The sequence below is a fragment of the Neolamprologus brichardi genome, chromosome 4 (genome assembly GCF_056152115.1).
Source record: "Neolamprologus brichardi isolate AB-2024 chromosome 4, ASM5615211v1, whole genome shotgun sequence".
Classification (NCBI taxonomy): domain Eukaryota; kingdom Metazoa; phylum Chordata; class Actinopteri; order Cichliformes; family Cichlidae; genus Neolamprologus; species Neolamprologus brichardi.
The window spans coordinates 21,319,727-21,336,541 of record NC_142107.1 but is presented as its reverse complement, the minus strand read 5'-3'; the positions used below and the strand labels follow the sequence as shown (position 1 = coordinate 21,336,541).

The following is a 16,815-nucleotide window of genomic DNA, read 5'->3' as shown; positions in this document are numbered from 1 at the left end:
ATAATTGGCCCCCTAGTGGCCAATCTAAAAAACTACAACAGAAATGACAAGCCACCCTCTGATTAATGAAATAAGTTGGTATCGGTTAACTTTTACGAGTATGAGTACACACACATTTTACAGTATCGGCCCCAATACCCGTATCGGTATCGGTGCATCCCTACTGCTAGTTATTAGTTTGTGCTTGGTCCAGTTTGGTTACGATGAGCTCCTGAAACACAGGATTTCTGCCTTTCCACAAGAAAAAATTGCTTTGCTTCTTAAACTTGAGCTGTGCACGGCACATGAAATAGCACAGGCAATAAAAACCGGCAGAGAAACAAGGGGTCACCTTTGTTCTGGTGGGCGCTTTCCTCTCTCCTCCTCTCCAGCTCCTTGCGATCGTAATTTAGACGCTTCAGGCACATGATGCCGTAATGCAAGCTGACCCTGGGAGAGGGCAAAGAGCCAGAGGGTCAGGGGTTCAAGCAGGTTAACCGAGGAGGGCGTGTTTCCACTCTCACATGTGCTCAGAAAGCATTAACAACCCAGCACGTCTGACCCTTTCAGTCCTTCAAAAGAGAACTCAGAGAAGGCCTGGAGACACACAACTGAGCTGTCAGAGTGCCATAACCATTGTGTTTTGTAAACACGAGACGTGACAAAAGAGCATGAGTTACGAAGCCGAGCTCTACCTGTGGAAGCTGTCCACCATCTTGAGCTGTCCTCGCAGCTCTTTCTTGGTCAGGTGGTCCAGCATGCGAGCATCCACCAGGGACTCCATGAAATAGCTCCGATACTGTGGCAAGCCCAGGCTGGGCAGCCACTCGTTGCCCACCCACTCATGATTCATATCGCCATAGGCCAGTATCTGGAGGGGACAACCACAGATGAGCAACGCTGATTCACGCTCGGCCTCGTATCTGATGGCGCTGCAAATGACTCACTGCTGCTAGAGATGAAATGAGTGACAAACACGCGGCGTGTTGTGCGAACTTTTTTTCAAAAAGGCGCCGCTGATCCCTTACCTGATCCCAGCTGAACTCTTTCAGCTCCTGCAGAGAGAAGAGAAGAGGAAGACGAAGAGAGACAGAGCCAGAGAGAGTGATGTGGAGGTGGTGAGGGAGAGGGGTGCGGAGGTGAAGAGCAAGGTGGACGAATGGGTAGATAGTGAAGGAGCAGCAGAGGAGGAAGCAGCAACAGCAGCAGCGGGAGAAGAGGACAAAAGGGAGGAACAGTGTGTTAGTGAACGGGTAATTAGTTGGAAGCAGTTCACACTGAAACGGCAACAACAGGGAGAGAAGAAGATGCTCAACACTATGGCCTGGGCCCACAGAGAGACAGAAGTACAAAAAAGAAGTACAAGGAGAGAGAGGAGAAGGGAGGGGAGAGACTCATCAACGTGATTCAGACCGGACGAGACGCTCAACATTATTCAAAATAAATAAAATAAAAGAACCATAAAAGGGCAGTTTGTCAGACAGAGACAGGACGGCTGGGGCACTAACCGGGGGCTTGGTGGCGGCGTTCAGAGACTCCATCTCTGCGTGGGTCATCCACACGTTACTGGTCGACTGCAGTTATGTGAACAAAAGAAGCGAAGCAGTGAGATAAAAGATTACAAAAAACGCACACACACACACCACACTTCACTGCCTGTCTACAGCAATGAGTCAACACTCGAACATTTTCGCGATGCCAAAACAGCCACATCAAAAGATGTCGGCCGACCACAACAGAAGACTCATCGCCATGGTGATTTCCACGAACAAGAGGTCCGACGGGCTTATGTGAACCGATAACTAATGAATCTGCTCAGGCTGTTGGGCAAAATTGCACGATTGATCATCTTCCGCATTTCACCGTGTCGTTAATATGATTTCTACTGTGAATAGAGACGAAGCCAAACGCAGAAACGGGAAAGCCAAGAAAAACCAAAATCTGCCATTTGTTAAAAGCTCCAAAGCAGACGCCTTAAAGAAGATGGCTTTGAGCTATTTTTCACTCTATCTTGCTTGAGGAAGCGGAGGAAAAAACAGTGCCACAAATGCATGTGCGTGCAGCACTTTTACTACATTTTTCAACATCTGGTTTGTCTTTGTTTCCCGAGGGAGAGAGCAACGTTTTTGTTGCCAATGTTTTCCAGATGACAAAGGTGAACCCCGTCACTCCCAGCAGAGCCTATTTCCATTCATATCTTTATCATTTTGGACATTTATTACGTGTAGAATAGGCTTTATGTTTGTTAGCATTCATTTTTATCTGTTTTCTTTCTTTCTCTTTCTAATCCTACATGTCATGTGCCCCAACAGGCTATTTCTATTACATCATTCCTTATTAATATCATATATTCCAGGTCACATTTTAATTTTATGACTAGCGACTGTGACATTTGGTGCTAATTATGTGGCCTTCACAGAGACTATAATCTGATAATTTGTGCCAGTCTCTAAACAACAAACATCTGGCTCAACATTTACCTCAGACTTTAAATATGGATGCGGCAAGGCGCAAAAAGTCTATACGCAGCAGAAAGATAGATATCAGTCCCAAATGAATACATAAATCGACATATGAAGGCGTTTAAGGTCTTAGTGTGCTCCAATTAAAGGCTTCTTTACCTTTAATTCTAGGGGGAAGCTGTCTAGACTGGGATCTGTTTATCATGAGAAAATATTCCTTCTTTAAGGTAAATGAGAGTTTAAAAATGGGGCTTATAATTTTGGAGGACCCCCTACAAGATCGAACATTTTCCAATGACCCACTCATAATCCTAGATATTAGGCACATACATCTGAGGTTTAATAAGCCATTGGCCCTAACTGGATTCAAAAACCCACAGCCTAAACGACTCCCATCTGTAGATATTACCAAGTTTTATGGAAGTTCTGCAAAAATGAACAAAATCCAATCTATTTATCCGTCATGCTGGGCGGAAAAGTCTAATTCTCGGAGGAAGCAGGAGGCATAAGTAATTTCACCTCTCACACCACCGTTCATGTTCCTGCTGTATGTTTCTTTTGCTTTTCATTTACACGTTCATTCATCGTTTGGTTACATTTAGGTGACCAACATCACTCGGATATGTTTGATCACCGTTTGGGTTAAAGCGCAAAGTTGCGGCTTCGCGAAGCTCTGTTTTTTTGGTTACCATGGTGATGTACTTACTCTGTAAACATATGTGGTGCAGACATGAAACATATTTTGAAATGAACTACGTCCGTTTCAAAGCTGTGCTGACGGCATGGAAAAAAGGGCTTGGGTTTTTCTGACTATTTCATATAGTGCCATGACGTAGATGTGCATTTTTTATGTACATTTTATAATTTATAGCTAATAATTTTGTGCTCCCCTTGGCTATGGACTTGTTAAATGTATGTGCAGTTTCAGAGTCTCACAGAGCGAGTGCTGGCTGGGGCAGATGGGCTGGTGAGGGACACCATCTCCTGGATGGCCAGCCGCAGTTTGAGGCGGTGCAGCGGGTTGCTGATGCCGATCTCCCTCTGGATCTCCGTGTCGGACAGGTTGGCCATGATCGCGCCGCTCTTCACGTTGGCGCGGCATGCGGCGACGTACCAAGCTGGCATTCCCACCCACAGCTGAAAGGAGGCAAGGAGTGGATCAAATCAAGATGAAAGTTTCATTTAGATCTCAGTTCTATGATCACCTACCTCTAACCACGACACAACAGTAGGTCCATCCCAAGATGCAAAGGGAAGTCCTTGGCGACATGCTTCTTCCAGCAGCTCATGCCTGATAAGAGATTTAACAGAGAGATTTCTTATTTGGTGCTGTCCGATTAAAAGATCAAAATATGAAATGCACAGCATATAATCCACTGACTTCTTCTTGCTGCGGCGGTCTTTATCTGCTGGACCAAGAGTTCCCGTCTTATTCATTCCCATTGGGTCTCCAGATGCCAGGTCTTCAGAGGGTGTAGATGCTGGGAAACACACAGTGATGTCAAAGATTGCAAGAACTAGATAAGAACACTTTTTTGGCTCCGAATTCACCGAGCCAATAAAGTGTTTAGATGTAAATGCTGACAGCATGGATTACTCAAGCTCAGTCAGTCCCTCCCTTATCTTTTATCAGTTTACCAAGAGAAACAGATCCATCCCGTCCAGGTTGGCCCATCCTTCCTTTTTCCTTCTTCCCAAAAAGCCGGCCGATGGAAGACTTGATGCTTTTCTTCTTGCTGGCCTTGTGGAGTGAATCTTGGCTGCTGTTGGTGCTGCTGCCATCTGCCGAGAGACTGAAGGAGAGACAAAGAAAGTAACTAAAGTTGGAAAAACAAATACACATTGAAAGCATCACGCTTGAATGCGCAGCCGTCTTACCTGCGAAACTCTCTGGGGTCATCGAGCATCGCTCCCGGATGGGTGAGGGCCATCCTGTCCAATCGCAGCGCACGAGGAGTGGGAGGAGGTGTGGAGTCGAGAAGAGCGAGGGATCGGTCATCATCTTTGCTGTTCTGGAATATAAAATGTAAACTGTATAATTTGCAGTAGATGCAAACACAAAAATCATCATTTTATGGATGATGTGAGCTCTGCTCTGCTTAAATGTTTCGTCTGTAAATTAAAAAAATATTAGCTACTATATTCTAAGTATGTTTTTTTACCTGTTGTAGCATCATTATTAATATTGCCAAGCCACAACTGTGACTGAGACTGGCCGAAACTGATTTCTTACATTTTTGCAGGATTTGTGGAGATACAGAAGTTTTTTATTGCTGCCATATAATCCGCATCATTATAACTGCATTAATAACATTCTTTACAGCATTATTCCATTTAATAATATTTCTCACAGTATTGATATTGCATTAAAGTTGTTTATTGAAGATGTCCATTTGAGGATCCCTCCATTATGTAAACTCTTATTACAAGTACGGTTAGAAGTATTTCATACACATTGCATATTTGTGCTTATTTCGAGTTGATGTTCGGTTCATTAAGGGTCTTAAGCTTCACTGGCGTGACTGTCCAGGTGATACATGCTGAGGGAAGCTAGAACATAGAAGGATAACTGCAATGCATGCTTACAATACATACAGAATGTGTCAGGCCTGAGGCTTTAACTCATTTGGTGTCTCACTATATTTTACTCTACTTGGCAACAGATGACCAGAGTCAATAATTAGCCCCAGAGACCCTGAGGGCTTGAAGTTTATTACCTTGTATGGAAGGTGTTATAGAAAAGAGAAGTTCTATGTCTGTTTATAGCCATTAAAAATGTACAAGATGTACCATTAATTGTGACTAATGTCTGGACCCTATTTTAATCTGTAATTGACGCCATGGGGGGGGGGGCGTGTACCCCACTGCTTTATAAGTGTCCACAAGAGGACATATGCTGATGTTTTCTCCTGTGTGTTAATAAACTCATCGTTTGATTGCACTTTTCTGGGGCCTCCGTGGTTTGTCTCACTGCTCTACATTGATCGATTTTGCGACAGATTCTAAAGTCAAATGTCACGCCATTTGTTTGACAGCTAAAACTAAGTCACACGACAGAACAACGACGCCAAGCACAGCAGCAAATTCACAAAAAGAATCTACACCAAAACAGAAAAGACCGAGTCGGAGCTCAGAATGAAATGCTGTGGCGGTGTCCTAAGAGCGCTGTGCTTAAATGAATGCACAATGAAATGAAACGAACCAATATTGTGAAGAAGCGTGGGCCAACATTAATGCACAACAATGTGAGACACTAATAAAGGCACACAGAAACTGATCACTTCATGAATACTTCAGGTTATTGCTGCTAGAAGTGGTTCTACAAGCTGCTGAATCATGGAGTGTATTTGTTCACACGACTGCACGCAGCACGGTGAAAACCTCGTTATTTACGTGACTGTAGGTCCCAACAATAAGATTCATCTTAGCCACAAATTGCTCGATTTAGATTGAATAAAACGTTTGAAGTTTTGCCTTCGAATGATTTCTGACTGCGACGTAACGGAACAAAATATATCCATTTCTAACAACTTGTCTGAAGCTGTCAGTGTCTTTCTGTGTGTTATCCTCGAGAAAGTCAACTTCAGACGCTGTCCAGACCTGATTCTCTCAACTCTGTCCAACAATGATGCATGTAAACAACTAAAAAATGGAAAAAGGGGACAACAGCAAGCCCTGCTTTGAAAAACATGAGCAAAATCTACTAATCAACAACTGTTATATTAATATATCCTATTTGTTTAGAAATGTTTTCCTTTTCCTGTTTTTTTTTTAACCAAATGGTTAAAAATTGAGATTAATGCAAGAGGAGTTCTTTGATTTTACAAGTTTAGTTGCACAGCTCACCTTTATGACATGAAGAGGAGCCGAAGCCGACTAGGTTTCCTGCTACAGCCTTAAAAGAGTTGTTTTCCTTGGCTTACATCCAGCTTCCTAACTGTAACCAATCTTGTCATTCTCACTGAACGCCTACATAAACATGATCAATTTTCAAAATCACCACTGACAGCTTGTTTTTTGTTTATTGCACCATTACTTGTAATCTATCTGCCCGTTGCTGGAACCTTCATACCGCACCACGAGTCACTTAAATCAAACTTTCCCAATCTGACATTGTTGCCGCTGAAGAATAACTAAACTTCTTGACCCCATCTGCGTGATTACTTATGCTTTATTTAAATGACTCACTGTCTGGAGGAGCTGTCTGCATAAACAGGGAGGCTGACACCAAGACGAGGTAAAAAGGTTAACACGAACTGAAATAGGAGTTCTTCTCTACATTCCAGTCGTACCTGTCTATCGGTCTCACGGGCAGGGGAGTGAGGCAGACGAGGGGTGGAGTGCCCGGAGCTGGGGGGAGATGGGGAGGCCAGGGTGGAGGATGTGATGGAAGTGGGGATGAAGCCCCGTCCTGTGCTGTCTCTCCCCAGGGAAGAGGGAGGGATGGGCGGACTGTCCAAAGCTACGCTGACCCGGCTCTCGATCTCCTCGGCACGCAGCTCTGTGTTCTCCTTCTCCTCCTGGATCAATCTGGGTTTTCAGGGCAACAAACATGTGGATAATATTAGAACTCAGAAAAGGGCTCCAGAAGTGTCCTGGAGCTCTAAACAAATCAGGACAATCTTAAAGAAGTGGTTTGACGGTTTGGAGAAAAAAAAAGCTTGGTAGCTTTCTTGCTGTGAAAATTGATACCATAGTCATGAATGTAGCTACAGCCAGCAGAGCAGAATTACTGGAGACAAGAAGAATCAACTCCTCTGGCTCTATCTAATAATATATCTACTGCACATATAAGCTGCGACACTTAATTTGGCAAATTTACTTTTCTACTTTGTGTGTTTATTCTGTAAGAAATGGCTTTGTCTACTATTCGCCATGCTAGCTTAGCAGTTGATGGCTCTAGCTAATTATTTAATCTAGACAAATAGGCAAATTCTCCTCACTCAGACCTCTACAGGAAAGCTAATCAGTGCGTTTTCCCAAAATGTTAATTGCTGATAAGTCAAATTCAGCTGTGAACCAAACAGAACACCTTTGGGATGTGAAACTGGAGATTTGCATCATGGATGTGCGACCGACAAGCGACTGTGTGATGCTATCTGTCAATTGGACCAGAATCTCTGATGAATGTTTCCAGCGCCTTGTTGAATCTGTGCCATGAACAGAGATGGGCAGTATCGCGTTACTGTAATCCGAGTACTTTTTCGAGTAACGAGTGAAGGGATTACTATTGCAAAAAACGGAAATTAGATTACTGTTACTTTCCCGTAAGCACGCTGCGTTGCTGCGTCACTAAAACCGTGATTTTCTTGCGAGCGTGTCTCATGACAATGACGTAAGCGAGTGCAACGTTCGTGGCAACAGCTGTGTGCAGATCAACAATGGATAATATATCGAGTGCGGGAGAGAGTATGAGCGTGCAGCGTTTAAAGCGTGGAAGTACTGACCTTACTTTGAGTTTGATTCCATAAAAAGTGACAAAAACATTAGTGTCCGCTGTTCACTGCGCGGGGAAAAAAAACCCCTTAACTTCCGAGCAAGCACCGAGTGCGCTACCACGTAATGTGAAATTCACAGAGAAACTCGCGGATTCTTCCACTGACTGCTGCGGCACACCTGCACCAGGGTAAACCTCCGCCTGCTTTACAGGTGAAAATAGAGCAACAGGACCGCTAGTCTTTGATATTTCTGCTGTGTTTCACTTGCATTTATTTGAAAGACTGAGTATAAACACAAAAAAATATTTTATTTTATGTGCTGGAATGTGCAGAAAATAGGTTTAAATGTTAAACAAATTTCTTCCAGTCAGAGAATGTTGCATATAATTTAATTTTTGCTTGATGCATAAAGTTAAAAGATTAAAACTAATAAAACAAGTTTTAAAAAGAGACTTTTCCATTTGATTACATTTTGTATGATGGATTATGCAGAAAAAGTAGAATTGGGCTGAAAGATCTATCACTTTATCACCTATTCAGGTTGTAAATCGTGTTTTTAAAAAGTAACTAAGTAATTAATTACTTTTGAAAATAAGTAATCAGTAAAGTAATGGGATTACTTTTTTGGGGAAGTAATCAGTAATTAGTTACTGATTTCTTTTTTCAAGTAACTTGACCAACACTGGCCATGAAGAATTCAAGCAGTTCTGTAGGAAAAAGGGGGTCCACAGTTGTTAAGACTAATTCCACCTTGAGTAGCAGCAACTGCTGCTTATGCGTCAGTGCACCCATAAACAATCTAATAATGTATTAATTCATCACTAGCAGGATCTGATTAATTCTTCCACAACTGCATTTTCTCTTCAGGACATGTCGGAGAGGTGCTGTTATGTTTATTTTTGATGTTGTAGCAGGTGTTGGTGTGAATCAGTCTGCAGCATGTAGGGAGGTGTTTCTCACATTCTTACTTCTCTGAATCTCTAAGCGCTCTTGGCGTTCCTTACTTGATCTCCTTATTGATGGCCTCCAGCTGTTCCTGCAGCATGATGGCCAGGGTCTGCACATCCGTCTGTCCGCTGGGTGACAGAAGCTCGGAGCCAAACCGAGCCTCCCCGTCGTCCTCATCGTCTGAGCATCCCACATCCATGCCTGGCTGGAACCCAGTCCCAATCAGAGTGTGATCCCAATCTGAGTACTGCACACACAAAGCGAGACAGGATGATTCACTACACAACGGGCATCTGATCCCATTTGCAAATACCAATCATTCAACATCAAATTGAGTTTGTAGGTATATGAAATAACTCATGTGCAGAGTGCAGCATCCCAAAAAAAAGGTTAATGTTCATCTTTTGTATACAGTCTATGCTAGGAACATCTAATTTTGTGTATCTCAAATCCCATTTAACTTATTTCTTGAGCTGCAGTGATTCAGTGCTGTTGAAAATTGCTACTAATAAAATTAACTTTTTAAGGATCCCAACTTTCACTTTTAAACCTTTGAAGAGTGATTTCTGAAGCACCTTTTAAAATATCTCACCTTGGTAGTGTCCTCATGAGCAGAGCTCCAGCGGGGCCAGTGACGATTGCCTGCGCCTCCGGCAGAGGCATTACCGAAGGGATCCAGGTGAGTGGTGGAACCTGTTGGGAGGGACCCGCCTCCGTGGGAATACCTCAACTCCAGAGCGCTGCCTGGCAGAGAGCGACTGGAAAAATAAAAGAAGAGATGAGACACGATAAGATGAAACGATTAACCCTACACACAAGTAGCAAACAAAGTGGAGTACTAAAGCATAACATGTGCCAACTCCAAAGCTGAGATACTGCAAACGAAAATATCAATGTGAAAAATTAAAATGGTCTAATAATAGAGGATTAAATCAAAAGAGCACGGAAAATGAAGATACAGCCCAACAGTAGCCAGTCGACGTACAGCTACAGCTGTCCAAGTGATGGTACCAACCTGGAATAAGAGCCCCCAGGCCTCGCTCTCAGCTGATCCAACTCCAGCTGAAGCCTTTCCAGCTCAGCGATCAGCTGATCCTGCAAATGAAAAAAAAAATGGTAGAGAAAAGAGGAAAATCATGTCTGCTAGCTTAACCTGAGAATAAAACCTGGATGTATGGTCACCTTGTTTGCCAGCAGATCATCCTGGAGTTTCTTCATGTTGGACAGTTCCTCTGATAGTGCATTCTGGAGAAAAATGATAAGAAGTAATAAGAGTATGAGGAGAATTTCAGGAAAACTTTATTTGTTCTATCTGAGAAAATTAGTCTACTGTCTGCCAACAGTGTGTTTTTTTAAAGGGACTCAATTTCTTGCCAGTGTTTCATTAGAATTACAGATGATCTACATATGCAAATTACATCTACAATAACAGCAGTGCATATATAGAAATGTTTGCATTAAAGCACAGATGCATGCAACTTCTTCATAAACATCTACCCATTCGGTTTCTTCTGCTTAGCCAGTTCAGGGCTGCAGCTGCACTGCAGCCTATCTGAGCACTTATGAGGTGAGACATGGGGTACACCCTCGACAGGCCACTAATTTTCAAGGGCTAACAAAAAGGAAAAAAACGACCACTCATACCTACAGTCGATTTAGAATCACCAGTTAACCTAATGTGCATATTTCTTGAATTGTGGGAGGAAGCCAGAGTGCTTGGAGAGAAGTCTCCAGCTGGCTGTCGAATTTGAACCCCAGACATTTTACTGATTTGCCTTTTTAGCAAGAACTCAATGACTTGCATCACACAAGACATGCAGTTTTCAGGTTAAACTGTGTCACTGGCTAACTTTGTCCGTGTTACCTGTTCACAATAAAGTATTATTTGTCAGCTATAAATGTTACGTATCTCAAAATCCAGGAGTATAATTTAAAGTCTACATTTACAGCAAACTATCAATGCTACAAGTAACAGCTCAGTAAGCATCTTACCAACTCTCTGTGCTACCCTGCAAACGAAAAGCTCCACTTTTAAGCACATTCCTTTAAACCTAATCCCACCTGGAATTTATCACCAACAGGACTTTATACCTGCTGTAAAATCACAGCAGTTTACATTTAGAAAAGAAACCTTTTTGTTTGCTGATAGTGCAAATAAAGCACAGATTGTAGATAAGAGATTAACAAAAAAAATCAACCACCAGGCATTTCTAATCTGGATGTTTATGTCTATTACATGTAGTAAATCTCTGTATTTATAAATTAATGAGTTCCAGGAATAATGAAAAGTAAGACACAAAAAGAGCTAATGGATGTTTGAGGCACGGCTCGGGAATGTACTCAAGTTTAAACTGGTCACTTCCTGGAGGGCAGAGAATTGAGTGAAGGCACCCGAGGCCAGGGGTTAATTTGTGGGTTAAGATAATATTTACTGCAGTTAATGCAGTTCTGATTTAAAAAATCTTTGGCTGGAAACTCTTTCTGTGGTCGGAGGCGGTCACCTTTTCTTCCAGGGCAGCCATCCTCTCCTTCAGATGGAGCTGCAGCCTCTCGTTGGACTCGGACAGCAGCTTGTCCACCGTGTCAGAGAGGCGCTTGTTGTGTTCGTCATTCATCCTCTCCCTCTGCCTCGCCTGAGGGGCAGGGTAAGCGAGATGAGCGAGAGGGAAAGATTTTTAAAAATCAGTGCAGAGGCTGAGAGAAGGGGGGGGGGGGAGAGAGAGTTAATAACAGGGAATCTGCTTGACAGAGGGAGAGAGAGAGAGAGACAACGACTTCAATCTGAATGTGCACGGTCAAATACAGGGTTTAGAAAATTAGTGCGCCTTTGTGCAGAGTAAATCCTGACAAAAGGAAAAGAGGGGGAGGATGAAAACAGAAAGATGGAAAAGCAAGCATGACTCACTCGCTGTAGCTCCTGGTTCTTCTCCTCCAGTTGCGCCTCCATCTGTCGCAGTCGCTCCTCAAAGTTACCATGACGCTCCTCCGCCTGAGCGATTGGAGAGCAAGGTTAGAGCCTGAATCGTGTTGCAACACTAATACAAATTAACACAAAAGGAACAGCTTGTTGACTTATTCCTTCAATTAGTTACATGCCTGTACAGCTCACATCGTTACAGGAACGTTTGTTTTCTTGTTTCTTACAGGACATTAATCTTTTCCTTCCACAACAGCCTTCCTGCCCGAACATGTAGAAGCAGTAGTCGTTGAAGAGGTTTGACTAATAAGAGCAGAGCGACTTCTATGCAAATTTTTTGGAGTGAGGAAACCATTTTTTTATGGGAATGCAAGAGGTTAACATGCATGCCATTAAATCAGTCAGTCAGGAAGAATTTTTGCGGTGTACAGTCCTTGACGTGCTGAGCACCCAAGGATGTAATAGCTGTGCTCACTCTGTGCCCTGAGCGGGCTTTCATCTCAGCTTGTCTGATTATGTATTGCTGCCAAGGCTTGATCAAATATTTGCTATTCTTCTATCTTTTGACATCTTGTGTGTTTTTTTTCCTACACTTTATGTGGGCGTGAATGCACACAAACATGCACTTACAAATGCTCCTGCTTGCACCTGCCTGCATGTACTCACGCATGCAACTGAGTCTCTGCATTGCTGCACATTCCAGCTCGCACCAAATTTGTGCACACACATCTACGTGCTAAATTTTGTCTCAAGAAAATTTTGCTGTTTAAAAAAAAAACACGATTGGGGATAAAAAGGCTCGCAAGACTTTGGCAAACCTGTCAGATCGCTCCAAAATACACCAACAGGGGTTTACTGAGGCCGATTAGGACGTACACACCTTGTTGAGTGCAGCCACTCTCTGGGCGAGCTGGGCTTCGATCTCAGGCAGCGTCTCAGCTCTCTGCAGGGTTTGCTGCAGCTTCTGTTTGGCATCATCAAGACGCTCCTGAAGCTGCCGGTTCTTCTCTTCACTCTGCAGGAAAGCGGGATGTCAGGGAGTGCAGGTGGAACTCGGACCGCAATAGAAGATTGCCGGGGGCAAAAAGACATGTTTAAAGCCGTCGGGGGGGAAGTAGAAAAGGCACTAATGATGCTCTTTCTGTGCCAATGCGAAACACAGCCAAGCTGCCAATCAGCAGCAGAGACATGAACACGCATGGAGATGAAAGGGACCGTTAACCTAACCTGTCTGTGGAGTGACTCCTTGCTGGCCAGCTCGTTTTCCAGCTTATCTTTTATGTCATGGAGAGAAGTCGCCTCCCTCTGGGCACTCAGGTACCTGCAAACCAGACCCCAACAGAGACGTGAGTGGACGGGATTTTGGAAGAAAGGTCATCTTCATGTCAACTATAAAGAAATAAATCTACCAAAAATAATAAATATCCAGGGTAAATGCACACAATTAATTTATAAAATATGAGAGTAAATGTTTAAATTTGCCCCTGTATTCCTTAAAAAAAATAAAGCTCATTTTATTAATAAAATTGTTTCATCTGTGTTTTTATTCATGTATTTTGTTTCTGGGAGGGAATCTGGTGTGAAAGGAAAGTTTATATGACATACTTCATATGAGATTTGCATGTTTTTTTATAAAAATGCCAATTTTAAATGGGAAAAAGATGAATTAGGGACAAAATGCAAGGAAATTTTATGAAACAAATAGATGAATTCAAAAATTAACAAAACAAAAAATAAATGGGAACAAATAGGGGGAATGAATATGCAGATAATTAAATTCATGAATTAATACCTAATATAGTTTAGCACATTCAATAGCTCTGAATGTTCTTTTTCCATTCTACTGTTTCTGTCTTTATAGATTTTCCATCCTGCACTTTCTCCGTGTTGATGGACGCGGAGACAAAACACAAACCTGCGCTCTAATGTGGTGATCCTCTCTTCCATGTCTTCCCTTTGACAGAGCGCCTGTGAAAATATGTAACCACTGTGAGAAACAAATAGAAAGGCGTAAGAGACCAAATGGTAAATTTACAAGGAGGCGTTCTCAAAAAGATAATTCACTCAGTGTGAACTGCTATTAGTTAAGGAATGATAATGACCGGTTGATAGTTATCGCTGACAGATGTCAGAAGCACCCTGTTATGTCCAACAGAAGTGAGAGTGGGGGTTGGGTGGGAGGATACAGGCCGTGGCATGAAGTAAAAGTTTGCCGATTAAACTCGCTCGACTACCTCTAATTCCAAAACGCTCCGCACGCCTTTCACTCAGCTGCCAGCGCACTGACTGATTAAGCGGCCCACATCCATGCGAAAAATCGCCTGCAGCTCTACCGGTGACATCACGGCTACGCGGTGATTTGCATACAGCAGCAGTTGCTGCAGCCACGTAAACAAACAGCATAGTAACCACAACAAAAAAGTATGAACGACATAGCTCGGAGTGTCACACCTCCTTTAGATCCCTCTGTAGTTTCTGGTTGGTCTCCTCTGATCGGGCCAGCTCCCTCCTGGCAGACGTCAGCTGCTCCTCGATCTCGCCAACCTGACAGGAAATGAAGGATACAAGGCTAAACGGGCACACATCGTTTTCTGTCTGTTAGCATTCCAGAGTTGCGATATTTTGCTTGTTTTGCTAAGAGCATTTGACCATAGGAGCTCCTCAACGAATACCTGTCTGCACATGAGGGCCAGTCGCTCTTTCAGCTGTCCCAGCTCTGACCTCTGTCTCTCTATCTCGCCCTCTCTCTGCCGGTCAATTTCGCCGTCGTCCAGGATGGAGGACGGTCCGTTGGGAAGCCTCTGAAAGAAAAGATTTACTGTATTTAATATAAAAAGGATAAATTATGATTACTAAGAATAAAACTTCCAGAGTTTATGGGTTTTCCGGGGATTTTGCTGTCGTGTTTCTTTTCCTTTAAAGCAAAGATTTCCGCCCCAGGAAGCAAAATTTAAGAACTTAAATTTGAACTCTGCAACATTTAATTGCAGTGGAGCAAAAAGTTGTATCTGCAGAAATGTAAGATAAAAATTATAATGCAATATGTTTAATTTCTATATGTTAAAAGTAACATTATTGTAAATTATTGTAACATTATTGTAACATTATTGTAACATCTGAAACCTAATCTTCCACTCAGAGGACTGTCTTGTGCCACAGTGGTTTAAAAACGTGTGAAATACTCAATTTTTTTAAAATTCTATTAAATTGCCCAGGTTTAAAAAATGTATATATATTGTCGGGCTGGTCTGGTTATTGAATGAGAGGTGCATGTGAATGTGCAGGTTTTACAATGTGTTCATCTTTCAAAGTGGGAGCAGGGATTTTACACAGTTTTTCTCTTTCGTTAAGCTTTTGTACATAAAAAAAGAAACAACAGTTAGTATTTTAAGTAAGTTTTCTTCGTTAACACTGTGAAATGCACAGTTTTTAAGCAATTAAGAAACCCTGTTGCAGATAGGGGGTGGGTTATATGATAATTCATCCAATTGTGACCGTTTCACACTATTTGATAATCAGTACACTTCAACACAACACACACATCATATTGTGATATCTATGTAACCAAGGAACATAACATGTTGATAAAAACATCTCAAGCCACCATCAATTGAATGAATTAGCTCACTGGTTTGACATGCAGAGATGGATGGGATTCAAACTTCTTGCTTTGAGGCATCGGTGCTAACCACCAGTGCATAACTTCCTCCTTGAAGAATGACTGAAATGCTGCTTAACGGGAATAAACTGACACTGATGTAAGCTATATGATACTTGTACTGATCTAAGAATAAACTGTATACAGTTACTGCAGTAACTGCAGCAGCTTCTGGCAATCAGCGGCACCTGATCAACGCTCCAGCTGCAGAGTGAGGAAAGATTTATGCAGCTTTAAACAGCAGCTGCTTTTATTTCTTGTACCCTGACTTTAAGATCTACGTATGCAGTCTGAGGAAAAATAGCAAAAGATAGCAAAACATGATTAAACGCTTTATTGTTAATGTTAAAAAGTTACTTGTATAACAATGAGTGTTTCTCTGATATTAAACTACAAGTGTTGAAGTCAGAGCTTTGCTTTGCAGACCCGCGTACACACTATGGACCACTCCTGCTCGTGTTTGTGCTGCGCCTCGGAAAGTAAGGAAGCCACAACAGTCAAACGGCCTCGTCGCTGAGAACAGAGCGTTAAAGACAATGAAAATTCTCAGCTGTCTTTGTTTCTGCTCTTTTGTGCTTCTTTCTCTTTGTGGTGAACTCCACTGTCACTCCCTTTCTTGTGTTAGTTAACATTCCTATAATCCTTCACACTGTGTACCCAAAGACCGTGCGAACAGACACAATGCGGGTCTATGAGCCTAGCTACAGATGGTCAACACGGGAAACCTTCTACACGCTAACAACACAGCGGTTTGTAATGTCAGCCATGTTTTTTCAGCTTTGCTCTGCTGCGTGCAGAGAGTATATATGTGTTGCTGTGACAATATCACAGGTCAGGTCAGCATGAACACAACTCTAAGACCAACCTGTTTTCTGCCCTCTACAATAAGCTGACTGTGCTTTATGATCTGTATGTACAGTTATTGCCTATGAAATGCGCTCGATTACCTCTTTGCCGTTGTCTAGTCCTTGCTGGCGTCGTTTGATTTGCTCCCTTAAAGAGAGAACCTAAAAACGAGGCAAAGAGAATCATCAAAGAGGCCCCATCTGTAATCATCTTCCATTTCTAATTTGGAAAGAAAACTAAGTGGGAGGGAAACAGGGACTCACCTCTTGGGAGGAAGACTGTAGCTCCTCCTCCAGGACCGCCACGCGCTCCAGAGCTACCCGTAGCCTTTCGCGCACTTTCTCATCCAGAGCTTTGTGATGCTCGAACAAGGACTTGAGGGCCTTTAGGACCTCCACCTCACTAGAGACCCCGGCCGGAGACTGGGCCTGCCTCTTCACCACGGTCATCCTCAGGCTGCGCTCGTGGCGGGACACCAGGCACTCCAGATGTTCGAGCAGCAGCTGGAAACACATGTGGTTCACATGCAGTAAAAGCTCACCACAGTGCGCCTCTGATATGTCTCAG

The 16,815-nt window shown here is 42.9% G+C and overlaps 1 protein-coding gene across 1 annotated transcript in view; it reads right to left on the bottom strand.

Annotated features, from left to right (window-relative positions):
* The window catches only part of ppfia3 (PTPRF interacting protein alpha 3), a 36,250-nt gene that overhangs the window by 8,434 nt on the left and 11,001 nt on the right, over positions 1-16,815 (bottom strand). The window contains exons 4-26 of the mRNA XM_087840035.1: positions 16,512-16,751; positions 16,350-16,409; positions 14,417-14,545; positions 14,196-14,288; positions 13,660-13,712; positions 12,972-13,065; positions 12,625-12,759; positions 11,733-11,816; positions 11,329-11,460; positions 10,010-10,072; positions 9,843-9,922; positions 9,420-9,585; positions 8,884-9,074; positions 6,734-6,971; positions 4,320-4,453; positions 4,080-4,234; positions 3,823-3,922; positions 3,651-3,732; positions 3,378-3,578; positions 1,488-1,553; positions 1,008-1,034; positions 675-850; positions 332-429 (exon numbers count right to left, since the gene is read on the bottom strand). Of these exons, the coding sequence (XP_087696161.1) occupies positions 332-429; positions 675-850; positions 1,008-1,034; positions 1,488-1,553; positions 3,378-3,578; positions 3,651-3,732; positions 3,823-3,922; positions 4,080-4,234; positions 4,320-4,453; positions 6,734-6,971; positions 8,884-9,074; positions 9,420-9,585; positions 9,843-9,922; positions 10,010-10,072; positions 11,329-11,460; positions 11,733-11,816; positions 12,625-12,759; positions 12,972-13,065; positions 13,660-13,712; positions 14,196-14,288; positions 14,417-14,545; positions 16,350-16,409; positions 16,512-16,751 (2,797 nt within the window). The remainder of the gene's footprint in view (positions 1-331; positions 430-674; positions 851-1,007; positions 1,035-1,487; positions 1,554-3,377; positions 3,579-3,650; positions 3,733-3,822; positions 3,923-4,079; positions 4,235-4,319; positions 4,454-6,733; positions 6,972-8,883; positions 9,075-9,419; positions 9,586-9,842; positions 9,923-10,009; positions 10,073-11,328; positions 11,461-11,732; positions 11,817-12,624; positions 12,760-12,971; positions 13,066-13,659; positions 13,713-14,195; positions 14,289-14,416; positions 14,546-16,349; positions 16,410-16,511; positions 16,752-16,815) is intronic.